The sequence below is a fragment of the Diuraphis noxia genome, unplaced genomic scaffold, assembly GCF_037042655.1.
Source record: "Diuraphis noxia isolate RWA-SAM2 unplaced genomic scaffold, SU_Dnox_SAM2 contig0006, whole genome shotgun sequence".
Lineage (NCBI taxonomy): Eukaryota > Metazoa > Arthropoda > Insecta > Hemiptera > Aphididae > Diuraphis > Diuraphis noxia.
In genome coordinates this window covers 2,447,959-2,471,524 of record NW_028301716.1, presented here as the reverse complement: position 1 = coordinate 2,471,524, position 23,566 = coordinate 2,447,959, and the positions used below count along the sequence as shown (strand labels likewise).

At 28.6% G+C, this 23,566-nt stretch overlaps 3 protein-coding genes and 1 pseudogene across 3 annotated transcripts; 2 read left to right on the top strand and 2 right to left on the bottom strand.

Annotated features, from left to right (window-relative positions):
- The first annotated feature begins 838 nt into the window (after positions 1-838).
- LOC149054539 (death-associated inhibitor of apoptosis 1-like) lies at positions 839-2,378 on the top strand. Its single transcript, XM_089230047.1, has 2 exons — positions 839-1,274; positions 2,264-2,378. Exons 1-2 carry the CDS (start codon positions 913-915, stop codon positions 2,376-2,378), a joined length of 477 nt encoding a protein of 158 aa, XP_089086173.1. The 5' UTR covers positions 839-912.
- A 719-nt stretch (positions 2,379-3,097) lies between these two features.
- LOC149054538 (uncharacterized) lies at positions 3,098-4,210 on the bottom strand. The gene is made up of 4 exons (XM_089230048.1): positions 4,063-4,210; positions 3,674-3,964; positions 3,363-3,479; positions 3,098-3,298 (listed from the first exon to the last, which is right to left on the bottom strand). The coding sequence occupies exons 2-4, from the start codon at positions 3,728-3,730 to the stop codon at positions 3,098-3,100; spliced, it is 375 nt and encodes a 124-aa protein (XP_089086174.1). The 5' UTR covers positions 3,731-3,964; positions 4,063-4,210.
- A 5,684-nt stretch (positions 4,211-9,894) lies between these two features.
- On the top strand, positions 9,895-10,840 carry LOC149054537 (uncharacterized; annotated as a pseudogene).
- Positions 10,841-11,999: 1,159 nt separating this feature from the next.
- Positions 12,000-12,944, bottom strand: LOC149054536 (uncharacterized). The gene has a single exon (XM_089230116.1). The coding sequence runs from the start codon at positions 12,942-12,944 to the stop codon at positions 12,000-12,002; it is 945 nt and encodes a 314-aa protein (XP_089086242.1).
- Between the last annotated feature and the right edge of the window lie 10,622 nt (positions 12,945-23,566).

Here is a 23,566-nt window from a genome sequence, read left to right as displayed (position 1 = left end):
TTGACAAAAAAAAAATAGCGCCCGTCGCCCGGACCTGCGGGCCAGTCGACCGCGACCGAACCACGAACCTAACCTAACCTAGCCAGGTGTAGGCCGCGAGACCAATCCGAGAGAGACGATCACTGAACCGGTCGACCGGCGTGCGCTCCTCCCGGCAGGGTCACCGGGCACTCGGACGTCACGGCCGCGTGCCGAGGAAAAATTTTTATTTTCCGTCCGACCACGGTCCGCCCGTCACCAGTCCCCCGGCCGATCCCCGGGGCCGAAAAAAAATCACCGCACAACACAGTAGTATGTATTTGTATGTTCTGAGCACCTTTTTTACAGGGAGATTTCATTAGTTCAAGGGGGCATTCCTACATGCTCCACCGTGTAACACAAATTCTCAAAAACCCTAATGTATGTTCTGAGCACCTTTTTTACAAAGAGATTTCTACACACGTTCACTGTGTAACACAAAATCTCAACAAGTATAACACATTATAAAACTGTGTACCTACATCGTCTGTTACACAAAAATAATGAAAATTTTTTTTTTAGATTTTGAAAAATCTAAATTTAAATTATCATACGGATATGCAATAGAGTTTAGAAATACTTCAACTTTCGTTAGATTATACAATGATCGAATATACTACAATCTTTTGTTAACGAATTTTTACGATGTTTTTGTAATCCAATTATAATAGATAGTGGTTTTAAAAGTAACAATCTGACTACTAACAGTAATAATTTACAATTAATTTATTATTTACACATGTTGGCTACACTGTGCTGTAATTCTTTAGTGTCAAAATTAATTTTCTTTACATTTTAGTAACTAATTAACTATCGTTAAACCAAGTTGTGTTTTATGTTTATTTTCGTATCTCTTAAGAATATATTTTTTATAGTAATACGTTTTGATTTTCAATGTCATTTAAAAACATGAACTTACAAAAAACTAGCAATGACATTTCTTCATTAGTTTCTTTAGTACGAAGCAAATCATTCCCAGCATATCCGGAATACATTACATTTACATCCAGATTAAAAACGTATGATATATTACCATCAAATATACCTCAAAATAAATATTTATTGGCTGATTGTGGTTTCATATTCAGAGGATTAAAAGATGTTGTAGAATGTTTTTCCTGCGGACTTGTCTTACACGATTGGAAAAAAGATGATATACCATGGATTGAACACTCGAGACATAATCCGGAATGTATATATGTATTATTATCAAAAGGAAATCACTTTGTTGAATATGTAAAAACCAAATGCGGAAGATCTAAATGTAATTGTGAAATTGAATCATATGATACCACTTGCTAGTATATTAAGATGTATATAATATATGTATAAAAAATGTTATATAATAGGTATCGAATAAATTATCGAATTCTATTAAACAACTTAAATGTGTTATTATTCAATCCTTTATCTTGTAAATACGTGACCTAATGGATAAGGCGTGAAGTTCTGTTTAAATATATAAGGTTTAATTTCAGGTTTGATGCAAATTAATGTAAGTATATAATCATTAATAATTAATAATCTTTCTCTCCCCCTTCCACACTTATCAATTAGGTCACGTATTTACTTTTTTGCATTTTTTTTTTATTTTTAAATAATTTTAGTATAAAATGTTGTTATATTTAGCAATATTATCAGTATATGATAAACACTCTAACAATCAGAACACTACTTTAACAAACGTAATTCCTCAGAACAAAAAAAAATCGATAAGAATTTAAAGGCCGCTAGCTACAATAATATGATTTCACCGGTTGTTTCAAAGTCGGTATTCGAAATTCGACCGTATGGCAAAAAAAGTGTAACAGTTGGATTGCTTGTTAACAAAAAGATTTCAATCGTTATATTATTAGAATGTAAAATAACTAAAAAGATTTTAAACCTTGATCTAGAACAATGGCTTACATTAATGTGTGAAAATAATTACAATGCTATTATCGATAATCTGCAAACTCGATGTAAACGTGTAAGAATAACTGACAATTTAAGTTATTCTGTTAATGTGAAACAGTCTTCAATTATATTACATTCTAATGAAAATTATATTACTTTATCACATATCGATTTACACCGTTTGAAACAATTGCAACACTGTATTGATTTATATATTATTGAAAAACAAAAAAAAATTGTCAAGTCATCAAAAGACTTTTGACACAGCATATTCACTAATCATGGCAGATGTAAACGGGTTACCTTCTTCTTGTCGTCGGAATGAATTTACAAACCAATATATTCAGAATTATGACTTAAGTTATAGTAATATGGAGTCTAACGATATTTCTTTTATGTATGAATTATTACAGTATCATTATAACTCATTATCAGATATGATATTGCAAGACTTAGTAGTCTAATTTTTTTTCAATCAGCTGTTAACCAGTAATTTATATTATTATTGTTTTTTATTTTACGTTTCATGATACTAACTCATGTACCTACACTACTTTTTACTACATTTTAAAATAAATATACAATCTTTTTTTTTTTTTTTACATACATAAATAAAATACTATGTATAAATATATAATTTATTTTTACAATATAATAGTAACAGATATTTAATTGATATATAATGTGAGTGATGTATAAATATGTTTCATAACACAAGTATATTTAAACTGAAAAATTTTTTATTTTGCATAGTACCTATTATATATTCAAATTTTTTTCTACCGTCATTAATAAATACATTATTATGTCTTTGATAATTTAGATCTTTTGCTTGGTCGGTTATCGTTACTTTAAGACTACATTCAGCTTCTTTCCATCTATAAAAAAAATATAAATTTTTTTTTTTAATCTAACTGTAATATGATTATTAAAAAAACATATATTACATTTATTACAAGTATATTATATTCTGGGGTAAGCGGATAGCTGGACGAAGTGAATAATGTTAATACATTTTTGAATATTGGTGATTAAATAATAAAGAGCATATAAGTTGACAGAAATGTGTATCGCTTTGTAGGGATAATAATTTAATGTTATTCACTAGTTTACATTCGTAATAAAAGCGTTTATCCAAAAATTGCCCTGGTCTCCCCATATATAAATAATATAATATATTATATTACCTGTTCTTGCTATCAACATTCTTAATATTTTTGACTTTATAGTGGCTGATAGTCCAGTACTCGGAACTTTTGTCGTCAGTTGGAGACTTAACATTTATCAAATTATCACCTTGTTTTACAGTAATAGTATTTATGATATCAGTTTCAATTTTTTCATTTTTTAGCAAACTTTCAATATTATCCAAATATGAAATATTCTAAAACAAAAAAAAATAAAAATGTAATTTTTTTACTATACTGTAAATGTTTTGTTTAACTTACTTTTCTAGCCATTGTTTTGTTCTTATTTGATTTTACTTGTTTTTTATTTTTACTATGCATGTTTTGTTTAATCACCGATTTAACCTCGTTATTCATACTCTCATTATTATAATCGTTCTGAAATAAAATAAAATTTGGTAACTAAAAATCTACTAAAAATATATACGCTACACCTATTTATTTGCATCTTTATGTATAATACCGAACCAACATAGTTCAGTATTATACAAAATAAAATATTGTATTTAATCATCTCCAAAATATAACTAATAAATATAAATTATATAAAAAACATATTATTTTGTACTTACATCACTTTCGATCATCGATTCTTCGTTACTACTATTTAATGAGCTAACAAATGACATTTTTTTTTTTATTATTTATTTATTCAGATATAACTTGTAGCTAAAATATATTGAGTGGATTTATGTACTGTCTCTAAAAGTGTCTTGCTATTTTGTATTGAGTGTTAAACACAGTTGAAGCACACTGAAACGGGAAGTGTAAAATTATATTGTTTGATAGAGATGGTAAATTATGTGCGACTATATTTTTTTATTATTGAGACCAATAATAATAGTAATAGTAGTGGGCAGCGCCTGCAATAAAAAGAATACTGTAGTACGCCTCCTTGATAGTAGGTATATAGTAATAGTATATTATATCGCTACTCATATGAATAATTATTTTAATGCACCATGCAGAAATATTGTTATTCGCGTAAAATTAATATAAAACATAACGTTGATATAAAACATATGCAAAGCAACATCCAGGGCGTTGCAGCGCCTGCTGCACGACTGCAAGATAGTCTTTCCGTAGTAATGCTAAAAGTGTAGCAGGGATAAATGACCATCAACCGAGAGTAATTATGTCACATCATATCATTCGCTTCACACTGCTCAGCACATAGACACACGGAAAAAAGTTTTTTTTAATATTTCAACTTCTCAAAGAACATTGCAAGTATATATTATCATTAAACATACAACATAAAATAGTTATAAATCTAATTTAATTTTTTTTTACTTAGCTAAAAAAAAAAACATCAACAGTTTTATCGCAAGCATTGTATTGAACAACGGTCCCACTAACTTATAATATATCATACCACATCACGACGCTCAACACAAACACACACGGAAAAAGTTCAATTTTTTTTTCGAATATTTCAACTTCACAAAATAACAATGTAAGTATATATCGTTAGTATAGATATTATTTTTTTTATAAAAAATTTTAATATAGGTAGGTAGGTGTACGTTACATATAGAACGATTCAAACGAATACATCGACATTATTATTGTATACGTGTACAATATTCAATTAAAAATTGTTTTTAAAAATATAAATTACAGTATGCCTTCAATCGTTTCAAACAATACACGGAATAGAAAAATCAACAATGTTCTAGAATCTTTAGAATATCATCGTTCTAACCCAGAAATCACCTTAACATTTGTAGGAGATTATTACCCATTTATGGTAAAGGATCATGTATTAAATATTTTAACCGATCCACTTCGAAATTATACATTAGTTGAACTGTGTATACAAAATGTAGGAACCCAAAAGTGGTGTAGCAGTGCATGTTATCATGATGAAAGATCTTTTGGTTTTCGAACTTACAATCCTATATACCAGTTTGTTCGATTTAATGATATAGAAGCGTTTAAAGATTATTGTTATTATACACGATGTATATTATGTAATCGGTTTTTAACAACAGGAGTTCATTTAGAAAGTAACCCATTTCCTGCTAGTATTAACGCCGTACCTGTACCCGAAACATATTCAGCATTTTTTGTTTTAGATATGATGAGAAATATATCTCATCGTTAAAATTTTAACTAACAATAAAACAATTTCCTAAGATGTATACACTTTAAAACATTAATTATATTGTTATTTAATATAATATTGTAAAAACGGTGTCGAAGAATAATAGTAAATATTAAAATCGCTACGATTCTTTTAACGATAAACAATTATTATACACAGTTTAAAATAACATTTATTATATTACTATTATTATTAATTATTTTTTTTCTTAATCAAAACCATATTCATCTAACCCTATTATATTTAAACGCTTTTAAGGGTATTATTATTATTATTATTATTATAATTATACGCTTTATACCTACATACAAAAATTATTAATATAATTCTTATTAGATATTATATTTTAATTACTAATAATGTATTATATTTTGTAAAAAAAGAAAATGCATTGTCAACTATTAAAACTTACATTGAATTCTGTGATGTGAAATATACAATTAATGTTAAACATGAACATAGATTTAATAAGATGTGCTAATATGTGCTTGTATCTATGTCTGCGTCCAACATTCTTCATTAATATTTTCTACGATTCTTTAACGATAATCAATTATACACAGTTTTAAAATAACATTTATTATTATTATTTTTTTTTTCTTTTATTAAAACCATATTCATATAACCCTATTATACTTAAACGCTTTTAAGGTTATTATTATTATTATACGCTTTATACATACGAAAATTGTTGATATAATTCTTATAAGATATTATATTTTAATTACTACCTACAAAATGTTGTATAAATTTCAAATAATGTATTGTATTTCGTAAAAAGAAAATTAATTGACAACTATTAAAACTTATTATGTTTGTGTAAACCATGAATTCGTATGATTATATTATTAACATTGAAATCTGTAATGTGAAAAATACAATTAATGTTGAACGTGAACATAGATTTAATCATATACGTTTGAAAAATACTATACGCTTGTATCTATGTTTGCGTTCAACATTCTTTATTAATATTTTAACTGTGTTGTGAAAATTTATCACATAATATGAGTTGAATATAACATATAAAGGAAGAAATAATATCGTATCGTTTACCATTATTATGGTTCGACAAGGTGTTCATATAAAACAAATCCGATCACGTTCAATGACTGTGATTTATCGTTGAATTACATACGATTTTTTTTCTACTGTAATATTATATTTATATTAAAAACTAAATAAATATAATTACTTAAATAAACATTAGAATAAGAGATATTCTAATTTTTTTATTTTATTGAATAAGTATATTGGTTATTGAATAAAATATTAACATTTACAGTTTCAAAATAAAAATAATAAAATGGAATCACCTACGTTCATCAAACTACAAATTGAAGAAATGTATGAACAGCGTGAAACAAATTTTACCATTGCAGACGAAGAAGAAAAGATACACGAAGAAAAAATAAGAATAATAAACCAAAAAATTAAAAAATTAAAAGATAAAAAAAAACAACTTAAACTTAACTATGAAGAATCACAATATACATTATATAAATCCGAATTAAGTATACGCAATTCTTTAAATTCGCTGCACAAACAATTAGAATCTTTGAATAAAGACTAAAACTATTCTAAAACTTAGCTATTAGTATAATATATTAAATTATCATTAATATTAATGTATATTATTATATGATGCTTTAAATAATATAATGGAATTTAATATAACAAAGTATATTCGTAAAAATTTGAGCTCAACACGTACCACAACGGTGTATAATTGTACGTGTCAGGTTCGAATTATGTTCCACAGAAGTGATTGTACGGTACGTACGTTAGGTCTATGTGCGTAGATGGCAAAGTTCCAGCGTTGTGGGTGAATCGCACCTTCGTTGCTGCCCACTTCGCATACCACTATCATGACCCTACAACGCGTTCGTATAATCCGAATCCGATCACGTTCGATGGCTGTGACATGTCGTTGAATAACATACTTTAATTCTAATGAAATAATAATTAAAACGTACACTACAATAAGCTGAATATCTGATACACTAATAATTAAATCTTAATCAGTTAGGAATATAAACAAATGTATTAATATTATTTTTTTTTAATATAAATTTATTTACAGTTACAAAATGAAAAGAAATACAATCACTAAACGTAGACGGATGGAATCAGCTGAGGGTGAAGTTGTTGAAATTGAGAGATTTAAAAGCTGTTCGAGAACGTTTATTGTTAAGAACAAGGAAGAAATAATAGACTAATATGTATTTTTTAGTTATGTTTCTGAAATGTTAATTTCTAGATTAACACAATCAAGCCAGCAGTCGACAATTAAATTTAATTTACATGTTGATAGCACGTATGAAAAACTATTGACGGATGAAGTACAAGATATGTCGTTTAAAACTTCAAACGTATTAGCATGTAAATCATCCAATTTTAATATTTTGTTAAACAAAATGTTTAACAAACTATTATCTGAAGAAGCACAGTTTATATCAAAAAAATCAGGCTGGTCACTTAAATCTATAGATTGTATACAATTACGAATTAATAAAGTAAATCCTCTTAAAGGAAGAAGTACATATTTAGATTTACCTAAACATATAAAAAAAAAAAGCAGTTATAAATATAAAAAATAATGATAACGAATGTTTCAAGTATTCTATACTAAGTAAGTACGATAATCGATTAAATAAATCTCGGTTTAACAAAAAACATTTTAATATTTTAGAAAAAAAAAGTGGGTTTAATTTTAAATGCATTGATTTTCCAACACCTATAACTCAGATAAAAAAATTTGAAAAAATAAACAATGTATCAATTAATATTTACAGCTTAGATGATAAAAATGTAATTTACCCATTACATATAACCAATAATGAAAAAAAAATCATTTTGATCTATTTTTATTTGATAATAATAATACATCTCATTATTGTTAGGTATATTAACAACTTCTCAAGGTTTATTAGAAGTCAAAAAACTAAAAATTGTTCAAAGTTGATTATATGTAAGAGATGTTTTACAAGTTTTGGAAATAAACCGTGTAAAAGCAAACTTTGGGGTGAAACAGGATTAATTAGACATAAAGAAATGTGTATTAAAAATAAATTAGGAAGATCTATAATGTTTGAAAAAGGAGATGACGATTTCATATATTTCAAAAACTATAAAAATACTCAACGAATCCCAATTGTTATATACGCTGATTTCGAATGTATTTTAAACCCTAAACAACCTGATAAATTCTCTCAAAATGGTAAAAAACCAAAAACTCATATTACACATTTGCATAAACTTATGAGTTACGGGTTTTATGTAAAAGTTGACTATAATATTATCCCGAAAAAATTAATAAAAAAGTTTGAAATTCCTAGAAAAGTAGTAATATACTAATATACAGAGGTAAAAATGCAGCAAAAAAATTTATGAATAGTATGATAACTATAGGAAATAAAATTAATGATATTTATAAAACTAATTTACCAATTAAAAAATTAACTTTAAAAGAAGAAAAATATTTTCAAAAAGCTAAGGTTTGTGAAAAATGTTTATTATCTTTTAAAAATAATAATTTGTTAAAAGTTCGAGATCACTGTCATATAACTGGAAATTACAGACGATGTATTTGTGTTAAATGTAATTTTCAGCTAACTAGTCCATCATTTGTACCAATTTTCTTTCATAATCTGACATATGACAGTCATTTCATAATTCGAGAACTTGGGTGTAACGATAAAGATATTCATGTTATACCTAATTCCTCTGAAAAATATATATCATTTAGTAAAGAAATCGCACCAAAATTTAACATAAAGTTTGTTGATACATACCGTTTTATGGCTGAAAAATTAAGTAAACTTGCAAAAAATTTATCCGAAGATAAGTTAAGGTTTAGAGAAACTAGCAAAGTATTTTCTACTAAAGTATTAGATCTAGTTACTCGAAAAGGAGTCTTCCCATATGAATATGTTGATAGTTGGAGAGAACTAAATGATTCTTTTTTACCTTCAAAGCTTGAATTTTATAACTCTTTAACCGTGAAAATATTACTGAAGATGATTATATACATGCGAAAACTATATGGGACGTGTTTAATATAAAGACATTAGGTGAATATAGCGATCATTATTTGAAAACCAATGTTGCTATACTAGCTGACGTGTTTGAAAATTTCAGAGACTTATGTTTATCTACTCTCGAGTTAGATCCTGCTCATTATATGACTGCTCCAGGATTTGCGTATGATTGTATGCTGAAATATACTAAGATCGAATTAGAAAGGTTAAATGCCCTAATATGCTTTTTTTTATTGAGAATTCAATTCGTGGTGGGATAACTCAATCAACTAAAAGGTTTGCCAAAGCAAACATACCAAATATTGAAGGTTTCAATTATAATTCTAACGAACCGATTACATGGATAACATATCTTGATTGTGTAAATTTATATGGAAAGTCTATGTTGACAGAATTGCCTTTTAAAGATTTTGAATGGGTTGATGACTTAAACATAGACGTAACTAAAATAGCTGATGATTCTGAGGTTGGATATATATTAGAAGTCGATATCGACTACCCTAAACAATTACATAAGGCTCATAATGATTTCCCTTTTTTTACCGTTAAACGAATGTCCACCAAATTCTAAAGTTAAAAAATTGTTAACTACACTATTACCGAAAAAAAACTATATTGTTCATTATAAAAACTTAAAACAAGCGATTGCTCACGGTCTTAAACTTGTAAAAATCCATCGAGCTATCCGTTTTTCTCAAAAAAAAATGGATGGCATCGTACATTGAATTCTGTACTAAAATGAGAACAGAAGCTAAAAACGAGTTTGAAAAAGAATTCTGGAAGCTTTTAATTAATAGTGTTTTTGGAAAATGTATGGAGAATGTTCGAACAAGAACTTCTATAAAACTGGTTTCATCTGAAAAAAAGCTAATAAATTAATGTCAAAAACTAATTTTAAGGATAGAACTATATATTCTAAGAATCTTATGGCTATTCATCAACATAAGGAAACTATTAAATTCGACAAGGCGATTTATGTAGGATCTGCGATTTTAGACGTTTCGAAAACTTTTATGTATGATTTTCATTATAATGTAATGAAAAAAAAATATGGCAGAAAAATTAGTTCTCTATATTCGGATACAGATTCCTTAATATATGCTATTCAAACAGAAAATTTTTTCGATGATTTAAAAAATGATTTATTACCATATTTTGACACATCTAATTATCCTAAAGAACATTATTGCTTTAGTGAAATACATAAAAGTCAACCTGGATTCTTCAAGGACGAACTTAAATCAATAATTCTTAAAGAATTCGTTTCATTGAGACCGAAATTATACGCTTATAAAACCATAGATGATACTGTAGAAAAAAAAGCAAAAGGTGTAAAAAAATATATAATAAAAAACTATATGAAATTTATTGATTACATAGAGATATTAAATGCTTTTATTAATCATAGATCTGTTGAGAAAAAACAATCTCACAGAAACATGAATTTCATTCAATCGAATAAACATGTTGTTCATTCAAAAACAATGAACAAACTTGTTCTAAGTGCGAATGATGATAAACGTTATATAATGGACGATGGGATAAATACATTGGCTTACGGTCACTATAAGCTAGCAAAATATTTTAATTAAAAACTTAATGATCTAACAATTGGTATAAACAGTGGTATTATTCATCAGTATTATTATTTTTTCATTGAATAAGTTCATCACTTGATAGCCCTTTTGAATATATTGATTGAGGATATATTAAAATTGTAAAGTTTTTTAAACAGACTATGGAGTACCAGGAGAACATGTGAAATAATTAATTCAAATTCATAAAAAAATATATATATATTTTTTTTATTATAAATCTTTTATACATATAAAAATCTTTATTTTAAAATATCTGATGAAGTTATCCATGAATTTTGACTTGAATCAAAACCTAACCATTTAACGAACATTTTATTACCATTTTTTTTTATAAAACGTTCAACGAGAAATTTGTCAGGAAAATCAGTTGATTGAATTTCTGGTTCATAAAATCCACCTAAGATTATATTGTCAGACCCATCTTTTAGTTGATAAGTTACTGGATTTGTCTGTAAAACTTTTGAAACTGTAAATATTTCTGTAGTCCAATTTGGTGTATATCCTTTACTAAATATATGTTTATACTTAGATATTCTTACTTTGTCATTAACTTTAAATTTTGGTTTATATAATGTATCATTTAACTGTGTATTAAATTTAATGTTGTTTGTGTTCATTCGAGCTTCATTTGGTGAACATTTGATTGTTCTATGTTTTGTATTATTATAATTTTGTATAATTTTTGATATTGTATTATACCAATTCCATGTACCTGTTGCAGTAAAATGTTTATATATATTATTTTTCAGAGTTTGGATCACACGTTCACAAATTGAACATTTGATAACACTGTATGAACTGTAATGTCTAATTTTATACTTTTTCATCAAATGTTGAAATTTAATATTATAAAATTCTGTACCATTATCTGTTTGTAACAATTTTGGATGAGCTTTTTTCAATATATTAAACATACCTTTTGTACATTCCTTTGATGTTTTATTTTTCAACGTCTCAACCCATACATACTTACTATATGTATCTATGACAACTAAAATATACTTAAAACCATTATTTTGTCTAGAATGAGGTTGCATGTCTATTAAATCAGCTTGCCAGAGGTCATCAATAAACCGCGTTACCACACTACGTCTAGGAAATATTTTTCTAGCTGGTCTATGTAGCTCATTAGCTATAGCCTCTAATGTTGTCATTATACTATAATATCTCTCTCACGTAGTTCTTCTAAAATAGATATAATTTCATTATTAACACCAGTATTACCAACACTTTGTGATGATTTTATAAGATTTAATCTAGTTACTAGTTCATTCGGGTCGTCATAATAAACTAATTGTGTTTGCGGCATTACATCTTTATATAAACCAGAACCTTGCTTTGACTGTGGTGTTGAAGTAAAACTAAACATATTTTCAACTGTGGGAGCTGTAACCATAGAACTGTTTGCATCTGGATAAAAATCAAATTTTCTATTTTCTATGGTTATATCGTTATTACTTTTTTTAGCATTTTTACTAGATAAAAGATCCTTAATTGGTGTTAAGTCAATTTGAGGAATTCTAGATTTATTTAGTTTAGTTATTTGCTCGTTTAACTGTTTTTCTTCATATTTCATTCGTTCGTATAGAGGTTTTACAACAGTTGACCATTTATGAAACTTTGAGGTTTTAGGTTTCCCATCTGCTTTTAAATGAACTCCAGTAGTTTTCAAAATGTCGTAATAGTTTTCTATATCTTCTACAGTTGTTTTTTTTGGTTCCTTCTCACATAATAAAGACCATAGTCCTACAGTCCATGGATAGTAACTATCAAGCAACTGTAAGTTACCATGACTAAAAACTACAGAGTGTTTTCCTATTTTATATGAATCACTAGCTTGATCATAATGCAAACCATAAGATTTATCATAACGTTTTATTACATGACGTTTATTATCTAAAAAATTTGTAAATGATGGATCTAACTCATCGTCATCATCTTCATCACTAGAGCATACAGTTTCTGTTTTTATTAGTTCAGTTGGTTGTGAGTTACATTGTATATTTTTTTCTGTCTGTGCACTCAGTGGCTCGATTATTGGTTTAAATACTTCGCGGTAATATTTGTCAGAATCTATAACACCACGTTTCATTTTCATTATTTTTCGTTTAATATTCTTTTTTGATGCTATTAAATTTTCCAGCAAAACTTTTTCTTTGTTCATTGTGAATAATAAACACAAGATAACTGTATCGTATGACTACTAATAACACTATGTAGATAACAACAGTGTTACGTTATATTTATATATATATATATATATATTATTTAAGTACACATGTACTTAAAATTTGTTTATTTTAATAAACGTATGAAAACCGCATCTATATCTTCCTTCATTCAGTTCCCGCGTTTTATCGATAACCAAAAACCCGTAGTCGCTGCGATTCCAACAAAAATGAGAAATTTTCCGAAATTCTAAGAAATCCATATCTGCAGACGAATGATCGTTGAATACATGCCGTAAATTTGTATCATCTTGCTTCAGTATCATTAAAAAGTTTGAGTTATCTCTTACTAGCTGTTTTGATATTTTAGAATATGTTTGTGCTAAAAAAAATACAGAGCTAGCACCTGAATGTCTGCCAATGCTGAAGTATTCTCTGATTATAGATTGTGGACCACATATTACATCATCGAAAATTATTATAGAATTCTCCTTAGTCATGTTTGGTTTTATAACCTTATCAGCGCTTGTAAATATGAAAAAATTAGCTTCTTGTATATCATCTATTATTATTTTCAATAAAAAATATTTTTCCTGATTAGAAGTTTTAGAGTATAAATAAATATTTTCAAATCTTAACCCGTTTGCATGGGTGATCAGATTATACATTATATTTGTTTTTCCTGATCCGCTGGGACCGACTAATATAGCACGTATAGTATCAGGCAATAATGAACCGTGTCTTGATGGTTTTTTTATCATCTGAAGATCTACATTTATAACATCTAATTTATCTTTCTGATCAATCAAATCCATTTTTATTTCCTTATAAATACTCTAGAATTTTTCAATTGATAATCAGTCATAGATGATGTGTTTAACTCGAAAGTGTAAATCAAATAAGACTGGTAAAGGATTAGTAAACTTCCTTATAAATAGCCTCCCAGTTGAAGCCCATGTGCCAGGCTATAAATATTGTGGTCCAGGTACGAAATTGAAAAAGAAACTAGATCGCGGTGACAAAGGAATAAACCCATTGGACGCTGCTTGTCGTGATCACGATATTGTGTATGCAGTGAGTAAAAATTTAGACGATAGACATAAAGCTGATAAAGTGTTAGAAAATCGTGCCTGGGAAAGATTTAAAGCAAAAGACACTCCTAGAAAAGAGAAATTAGTAGCGTACGCGGTGACGCGGGCCCGCGTAATAGCCGTTTGAATTCAAACGGCCTTTGCCCGGCAAACCGCGCAATTACTTCTCTTTTCAACCGCCAATCGACGACGGACGACACCGACACGCGATAAGCGCGCCTGGAACGGTCGATCCGCCGAGACTCCGAACCGGTCGAGAGTAGAGTGAGTTCTCTGACCGACACTGAACGACACACGCTCCTCACCACCCCGCTATTTTGATTTTCGTGTTGATCATTTTCTGGCGGTTGTATTTTCAACCACCACAATAAAAAAATCATTATACCGCGAACTGTTTGTGTTTTTCTTTTCACCACTTCCTACACTAGTGACACCACTGACTCACGCGGTATCCGTCCAGGACCGCCACAATATTAAATCAGATTAGAACCCACCTAGTTTGAGAATTTAGTTAGAGTGTTAAAACAACTACTATACATTCGATCCCAGTTCACAGTAAGTTCAGAAAATTTGTTAGCTGTAGAAACTGTTCCAAATGAAAGTAATGCATTAAGATCTGCGGCAACTGCGCAGTCACTGGAAACTGGTCAGGGTTTTTTTAAGTGCACTAGTCTCTTATATAATAAAACGTGAATCCCTATATATATCGCTCTAAGCAACCCATGGAAGAATTACGTTTTTCTTCCATGGGTTTCTTAAGACCGGCCAATCGCGTTACTTCCTCGCGGCGGCGGCCGAGCTATCACGATTTTTCGGTTATCGTATCACTCATCAGTCACAGATATCGTGTTTTAGATTTTTCGAAACGTTTTACGCTCATTTTTTCGACTTTTTACTCGATTTTTCTGCTTTTACGCCCTTTTCCGTCGCCTTTTTTTTACGTTTAATTTAAGCGCGTTTCTTTTAAAATCGAAAACGCGGCCGACTTTCGTTTTTATCGTTTTTTTTTTCGATCTTTTTCGTCTTTAAGACCGCCGACTGCTCTTTTTTCGCGTAGTATACTTATTGTACCTACCTATTGTACTGATAATAATAAATATTATACTGTTTTTGTTTGATTCAATAAATATTGTTTTAAATACGTTTAATTCTGTCTTTTGCCTGTTCGAAATCCTTATTTTAAGCTCATGTCGACGGTGTTTGAGTGTTCCTACTTTTTATAAATTATTACAAAAACGGCTACTCGGTTAGTAGCCAAATATTTAACACAGCACATAAAAGGTGCGACTACATGTGATATAATAATATGTAATATTTATTTACACTTTTGTTCGTCGACGGCTCAAAGAACGTAATCATATGATGCTACGGATAAGGTGTTTAATATTAATTGCTGTCGATAGGTGAGATAAGTGTAATGAGTAGTCTACGACGGTGGTTAATTATTTAATCGAGCACACAAATTGTACAACAACGTAATGTACTGTAGGTACACTACGGTTAATCGACAACGGTAGTATCGGTGTATATGTAATCTCTTTAGGGTTTTTATGTTTAAATTGATTAAGTAACTACTCGGTTATACCATGAAAAGAATATTTTGGTGGTAATGTTAATAATTTAGTTCATTGACGGTGTTATAAAAGTGCATTATTAAATATCATTACTTATAGGCAATGTAGTTTTTATTCATTTGTGGTAATTAAATAGTTACTAAATTACACCAGTAGTAGAATATTTTTTGGTAATAATATGGACAGTTTTATTTATTAACGGCTGTATGAATGTCATTCATGGGACGGATAAAACATTAAATATTATTGTTGATAAATAATTTAGGTTCTATGAGTAGTCTATATTTTTGCACATTTGTGATAATCAAATACCTACCCAAATTTACCAGAAAAAGCATATTTTGGTAATTATATTAACGCTTTGGTTCATCGCCGGCTCTATTATTGTCAGTGTGTTATTAAATATTACTGTTTATAGGTAAGTTAGCTACTGTGAAAAGCCTATTGTTTTTAAATATTTGATAGATTTAAATAACACTTTAGTTCATTGACGGTGTTAGTTATGAAAGTCTATATGTACTGAAATGGATACGGTATTAAATTATGCTATTGTTGGGCAAGGTAGATTCTATAAGTAGGTAATCTATATTGGTTAGGTTAGTTATTTAACCAAGCCCACAAATGTACACCAATGTAATATAATAGTATAGTCACAAAACAGTTCGTTGACAACATTAAATGTTATTTGTATTAAATAGTATAATACACAGGTACATGCATATAATGTTAAACTTCCTTAATTTGACAAATTGTGTAAAAATCGTTAGAATTAGAATAAATTAATAAGCAAATTTAGTTAAACCAACTTCAATAGTTTGATTTTAATAAAATTACTCAAACATAGACTATCAAAATAAATTATTAAATATGTGATAGATCTAAATAACACTTTAGTTCATTGACGGTGTTAGTTATGAAAGTCTATATGTACTGAAATGCATACAGTATTAAATTATGCTAATGATGGGCAAGGTAGATTCTATAAGTAGGTAATCTATATTGGTTAGGTTAATTATTTAACCAAGCCTACAAATGTACATCAATGTAATATAATAGTATAGTCACAAAACAGTTTGTTGACAAAATGAAATGTTATTTTTATTAAATAGTATACATACATGCATATTATGTTAAACTCCCTTATTTTGATAAATTGTGTAGAAATCATTAGAATTAGAATAAATTAATAAGCAAATTTAGTTAAACGGACTTCAATAGTTTGATTTTAATAAAATTATTCAAACATAGACTATCAAAATAAATAAAAAATAATATATTGATATTACACTACATTTAGAAGTAACGACTAATTGTAAATTATTTAACATTTACCTAGAACTTAATTATTTAGCCGTGTATATGTATTTTTAAAATATACACAATGATTTTGTATATATTACAATATGTTTTGATTTTATTTGATACCTAACAAAAAAGAAATTGCTGTGTATTCACATGACTTCTTGATTAATTTTGTTAGTTACAATATGCAATAAAATAATGGTAGGTTAACTAAATGTTATGACTAAACAGTGAATAGAAACATAACTTAGTACAATATGAACAGAATCATAGATGGATATACTATACCGAAATAGTATAAACACATCGATTAAAAACAAACATACCTACTATATTATAAGGTTAACTGACACATAATTCACACGTTTAAACGTTTTTAGTATTAATCGCCGCTAAATTAAAACGGTTTAAATGCTAAAGTTTTTCCACAATCCAGTATCTCGGTAGGATGTCCCAGTAGGTTAGGCGTTAGGCATTAGATGTTAGGGTATAGGATTCGATCCCGGCGGCGGAGAATAATAAATTTGACAGATTTTTCTCCGACTTCTTAAGGAAAGAAGGAGTTCTAATGATAACAAAATTAATTGATTTAATTTGTTTGATCTTTTTTTTGTATTTTTTTTTAATTTACCGATGTCCTAATGTTTTTTTCGTTTTTTTTTTTTTTTCATAATTTTCCAATGTTCTAATGATCATAATTTGTCACTCGAATTACTGTTGCATATTATACCTACAATAAATACTTGAATACTAGGTAGTCCGTGTTTTTAGTCTGTTATATTTAATAACTACGCGTGATCTATTTATTGATATCAATGATATCGATAAAAGTGTTTTTGAAAATACTGTGGTCTCTGGATATCGCTTAGTACCGTTAATCACTTCGCATCTTATATCTACGCGTACATCGTATTATTTATTAATTAATTAATAATAATAAAATTGTTAGTTGTAGGACTAGCTAAGTTATTGCGGTGGCTCATTTAAATAACATAGCCACCTGAGATCTTTTGCATTTTTTTCGAATTTTATTTAATTATTTTTTGTTATATTATTACTTAGTTCTTTTTTTAGTGAAGGTTGCTCCACCATCACTGAAAACCAATTAGAGCTATATGCCTAAATGTATTTGGATATCCCACAACGACGATAAATGATAATTGATGGGTACCTAACCATTTACGATCCGTCTTCCATAATAAACCGTTTTCAAGAAAAAAAAAACCATTTAATTAAGCTATGTGTGTGTATACTGTATAGTATACAAAATAGTATATAGTAGTATATAATATAAAATAAGCCATTGGTTACACTAAATAAATTCCAATTCCTTAAAACATACAATATGTTGTCTTCAGTATTATTCAATAACCTATAGGCTACACAACTACCAGCAGTAATTTGTTCGAACTTATGATGACGTATATAATTTTAATATAAGTTAGGTTCGATGATATAGGTATATAAAAAAAATTTACTATATAGGAACACCTTGAAGAAAAACACATATATAAAAGGAATATCTTTTATATTACTCATTTCATCAATGCAAATGTAACAGAAACACATTAAAATAAATCATCATTGTATTAATACTTATTACTAATTTGTGACTAAACCATAGGTACTCTGTTAATCATAAGAATTTCTACACGGCATGCACACCATTTTATTTGTGATATTCATTAATTTCTTAATTCACTTAATACTTTATTATTATTCATCGTGAATTTCTATTGCGAATTGCGTGTTATTTATAAAATTGACTGTCTATATGATCAAATGCTATTGGTTTATCAGATTAAATACGTTTATATGCGTTTTGTTATTCATATATTTTTCGTGAACAAAATAGATATATATCTACTACCAAAGTAGCGCAGTTTTATTTATTGCCGTGGAACAGAGGGTCTGCAATCCACCGCAGGTGGATTGCCTACCTGATAAGCTGCTGCACATATGTTAATCGATATTCACTTGGGGAGATTAACTTGCTAGACACCAAAACATGGATTTCAAATTGAAGATTTTTTACATACGAAAAAGCATCGGACATGCGACGAGAGGCCGTATAATTCAATGACTGGTATATAATATATATATGTGTGGTGTGTATGGTTTACGTTACTTCTCTGTGTATGATAAAATTTGCTTAGGGTTTATCATGGCGAATACAATCATGTGTGCTCTAAAATGTTTATAATAATATATTATGCGTGTACAGAATAGGTTTATACTACCAAAGTAGCCGAATTTCATGTATTGCCGCGGAACAGAGGGTCTGCAATCCACCGCAGGTGGATTGCCTACCTGACAAGCTGCTGCATATATGTTAATCGATATTCACTTGAGGAGATTAACTTGCTAGACACTGAAACATTGATTTCAAATTGACGATTTTTTACATACGAAAAAGCATCGGACATGCGACGGGAGGCCGTATTATTCAATGGCCGATTTCCATAGGCCATAGGTGATGTGAGAATATATCTAGACACTCAAACTCGAAATTCAAACATTCCCGCCTTCGTAACGCGTTCGCCAAGCATTATCAGAAATCCTTATCACCTCCTCAAATTTTTGTTTTTAAACAGGAACAATTTTTATATGTAAAACTACGACGACATTGTCGTCACTAGCCTCCACCGCCCACTTCAGCGAGTCTCACCTATCCCCCGAGTTTCAGGACAGCGAGTTTCCGACAGCAGCTAGTCTCTTATATAATAAAACGTGAATCCCTATATATATCGCTCTAAGCAACCCATGGAAGAATTACGTTTTTCTTCCATGGGTTTCTTAAGACCGGCCAATCGCGTTACTTCCTCGCGGCGGCGGCCGAGCTATCACGATTTTTCGGTTATCGTATCACTCATCAGTCACAGATATCGTGTTTTAGATTTTTCGAAACGTTTTACGCTCATTTTTTCGACTTTTTACTCGATTTTTCTGCTTTTACGCCCTTTTCCGTCGCCTTTTTTTTACGTTTAATTTAAGCGCGTTTCTTTTAAAATCGAAAACGCGGCCGACTTTCGTTTTTATCGTTTTTTTTTTCGATCTTTTTCGTCTTTAAGACCGCCGACTCCTCTTTTTTCGCGTAGTATACTTATTGTACCTACCTATTGTACTGATAATAATAAATATTATACTGTTTTTGTTTGATTCAATAAATATTGTTTTAAATACGTTTAATTCTGTCTTTTGCCTGTTCGAAATCCTTATTTTAAGCTCATGTCGACGGTGTTTGAGTGTTCCTACTTTTTATAAATTATTACAAAAACGGCTACTCGGTTAGTAGCCAAATATTTAACACAGCACATAAAAGGTGCGACTACATGTGATATAATAATATGTAATATTTATTTACACTTTTGTTCGTCGACGGCTCAAAGAACGTAATCATATGATGCTACGGATAAGGTGTTTAATATTAATTGCTGTCGATAGGTGAGATAAGTGTAATGAGTAGTCTACGACGGTGGTTAATTATTTAATCGAGCACACAAATTGTACAACAACGTAATGTACTGTAGGTACACTACGGTTAATCGACAACGGTAGTATCGGTGTATATGTAATCTCTTTAGGGTTTTTATGTTTAAATTGATTAAGTAACTACTCGGTTATACCATGAAAAGAATATTTTGGTGGTAATGTTAATAATTTAGTTCATTGACGGTGTTATAAAAGTGCATTATTAAATATCATTACTTATAGGCAATGTAGTTTTTATTCATTTGTGGTAATTAAATAGTTACTAAATTACACCAGTAGTAGAATATTTTTTGGTAATAATATGGACAGTTTTATTTATTAACGGCTGTATGAATGTCATTCATGGGACGGATAAAACATTAAATATTATTGTTGATAAATAATTTAGGTTCTATGAGTAGTCTATATTTTTGCACATTTGTGATAATCAAATACCTACCCAAATTTACCAGAAAAAGCATATTTTGGTAATTATATTAACGCTTTGGTTCATCGCCGGCTCTATTATTGTCAGTGTGTTATTAAATATTACTGTTTATAGGTAAGTTAGCTACTGTGAAAAGCCTATTGTTTTTAAATATTTGATAGATTTAAATAACACTTTAGTTCATTGACGGTGTTAGTTATGAAGGTCTATATGTACTGAAATGGAAACGGTATTAAATTATGCTATTGTTGGGCAAGGTAGATTCTATAAGTAGGTAATCTATATTGGTTAGGTTAGTTATTTAACCAAGCCCACAAATGTACACCAATGTAATATAATAGTATAGTCACAAAACAGTTCGTTGACAACATTAAATGTTATTTGTATTAAATAGTATAATACACAGATACATGCATATAATGTTAAACTTCCTTAATTTGACAAATTGTGTAAAAATCGTTAGAATTAGAATAAATTAATAAGCAAATTTAGTTAAACCAACTTCAATAGTTTGATTTTAATAAAATTACTCAAACATAGACTATCAAAATAAATTATTAAATATGTGATAGATCTAAATAACACTTTAGTTCATTGACGGTGTTAGTTATGAAGGTCTATATGTACTGAAATGGATACGGTATTAAATTATGCTATTGTTGGGCAAGGTAGATTCTATAAGTAGGTAATCTATATTGGTTAGGTTAGTTATTTAACCAAGCCCACAAATGTACACCAATGTAATATAATAGTATAGTCACAAAACAGTTCGTTGACAACATTAAATGTTATTTGTATTAAATAGTATAATACACAGATACATGCATATAATGTTAAACTCCCTTATTTTGATAAATTGTGTAGAAATCATTAGAATTAGAATAAATTAATAAGCAAATTTAGTTAAACGGACTTCAATAGTTTGATTTTAATAAAATTACTCAAACATAGACTATCAAAATAAATAAAAAATAATATATTGATATTACACTACATTTAGAAGTAACGACTAATTGTAAATTATTTAAAATTTACCTAGAACTTAATTATTTAGCCGTGTATATGTATTTTTAAAATATACACAATGATTTTGTATATATTACAATATGTTTTGATTTTATTTTATACCTAACAAAAAAGAAATTGCTGTGTATTCACATGACTTCTTGATTAATTTTGTTAGTTACAATATGCAATAAAATAATGGTAGGTTAACTAAATGTTATGACTAAACAGTGAATAGAAACATAACTTAGTACAATATGAACAGAATCATAGATGGATATACTATACCGAAATAGTATAAACACATCGATTAAAAACAAACATACCTACTATATTATAATGTTAACTGACACATAATTCACACGTTTAAACGTTTTTAGTATTAATCGCCGCTAAATTAAAACGGTTTAAATGCTAAAGTTTTTCCAGAATCCAGTATCTCAGTAGGATGTCCCAGTAGGTTAGGCGTTAGGCATTAGATGTTAGGGTATAGGGTTCGATCCCGGCGGCGGAGAATAATAAATTTGATGACAGATTTCTCTCCGACTTCTTAAGGAAAGAAGGAGTTCTAATGATAACAAAATTAATTGATTTAATTTGTTTGATCTTTTTTTTGTATTTTTTTTAATTTACCGATGTCCTAATGTTTTTTTCGTTTTTTTTTTTTTTTCATAATTTTCCAATGTTCTAATGATCATAATTTGTCACTCGAATTACTGTTGCATATTATACCTACAATAAATACTTGAATACTAGGTAGTCCGTGTTTTTAGTCTGTTATATTTAATAACTACGCGTGATCTATTTATTGATATCAATGATATCGATAAAAGTGTTTTTGAAAATACTGTGGTCTCTGGATATCGCTTAGTACCGTTAATCACTTCGCATCTTATATCTACGCGTACATCGTATTATTTATTAATTAATTAATAATAATAAAATTGTTAGTTGTAGGACTAGCTAAGTTATTGCGGTGGCTCATTTAAATAACATAGCCACCTGAGATCTTTTGCATTTTTTTCGAATTTTATTTAATTATTTTTTGTTATATTATTACTTAGTTCTTTTTTTAGTGAAGGTTGCTCCACCATCACTGAAAACCAATTAGAGCTATATGCCTAAATGTATTTGGATATCCCACAACGACGATAAATGATAATTGATGGGTACCTAACCATTTACGATCCGTCTTCCATAATAAACCGTTTTCAAGAAAAAAAAAACCATTTAATTAAGCTATGTGTGTGTATACTGTATAGTATACAAAATAGTATATAGTAGTATATAATATAAAATAAGCCATTGGTTACACTAAATAAATTCCAATTCCTTAAAACATACAATATGTTGTCTTCAGTATTATTCAATAACCTATAGGCTACACAACTACCAGCAGTAATTTGTTCGAACTTATGATGACGTATATAATTTTAATATAAGTTAGGTTCGATGATATAGGTATATAAAAAAAATTTACTATATAGGAACACCTTGAAGAAAAACACATATATAAAAGGAATATCTTTTATATTACTCATTTCATCAATGCAAATGTAACAGAAACACATTAAAATAAATCATCATTGTATTAATACTTATTACTAATTTGTGACTAAACCATAGGTACTCTGTTAATCATAAGAATTTCTACACGGCAT

Coding starts and splice junctions, on each gene's coding strand:
- LOC149054539 (XM_089230047.1), top strand. CDS start 913: ATGTCATTTAAAAACATGAACTTACAAAAAACTAGCAATGACATTTCT. Junction 1,275..2,263: donor GTAAAAACCAAATGCGGAAG/ATCTAAATGTAA, acceptor ATATATTCAGAA/TTATGACTTAAGTTATAGTA.
- LOC149054536 (XM_089230116.1), bottom strand. CDS start 12,944: ATGAAAATGAAACGTGGTGTTATAGATTCTGACAAATATTACCGCGAA.
- LOC149054538 (XM_089230048.1), bottom strand. CDS start 3,730: ATGTCATTTGTTAGCTCATTAAATAGTAGTAACGAAGAATCGATGATC. Junction 3,480..3,673: donor AATCGATGATCGAAAGTGAT/GTAAGTACAAAA, acceptor ATTTTATTTCAG/AACGATTATAATAATGAGAG. Junction 3,299..3,362: donor ACAAAACAATGGCTAGAAAA/GTAAGTTAAACA, acceptor TTTTTGTTTTAG/AATATTTCATATTTGGATAA.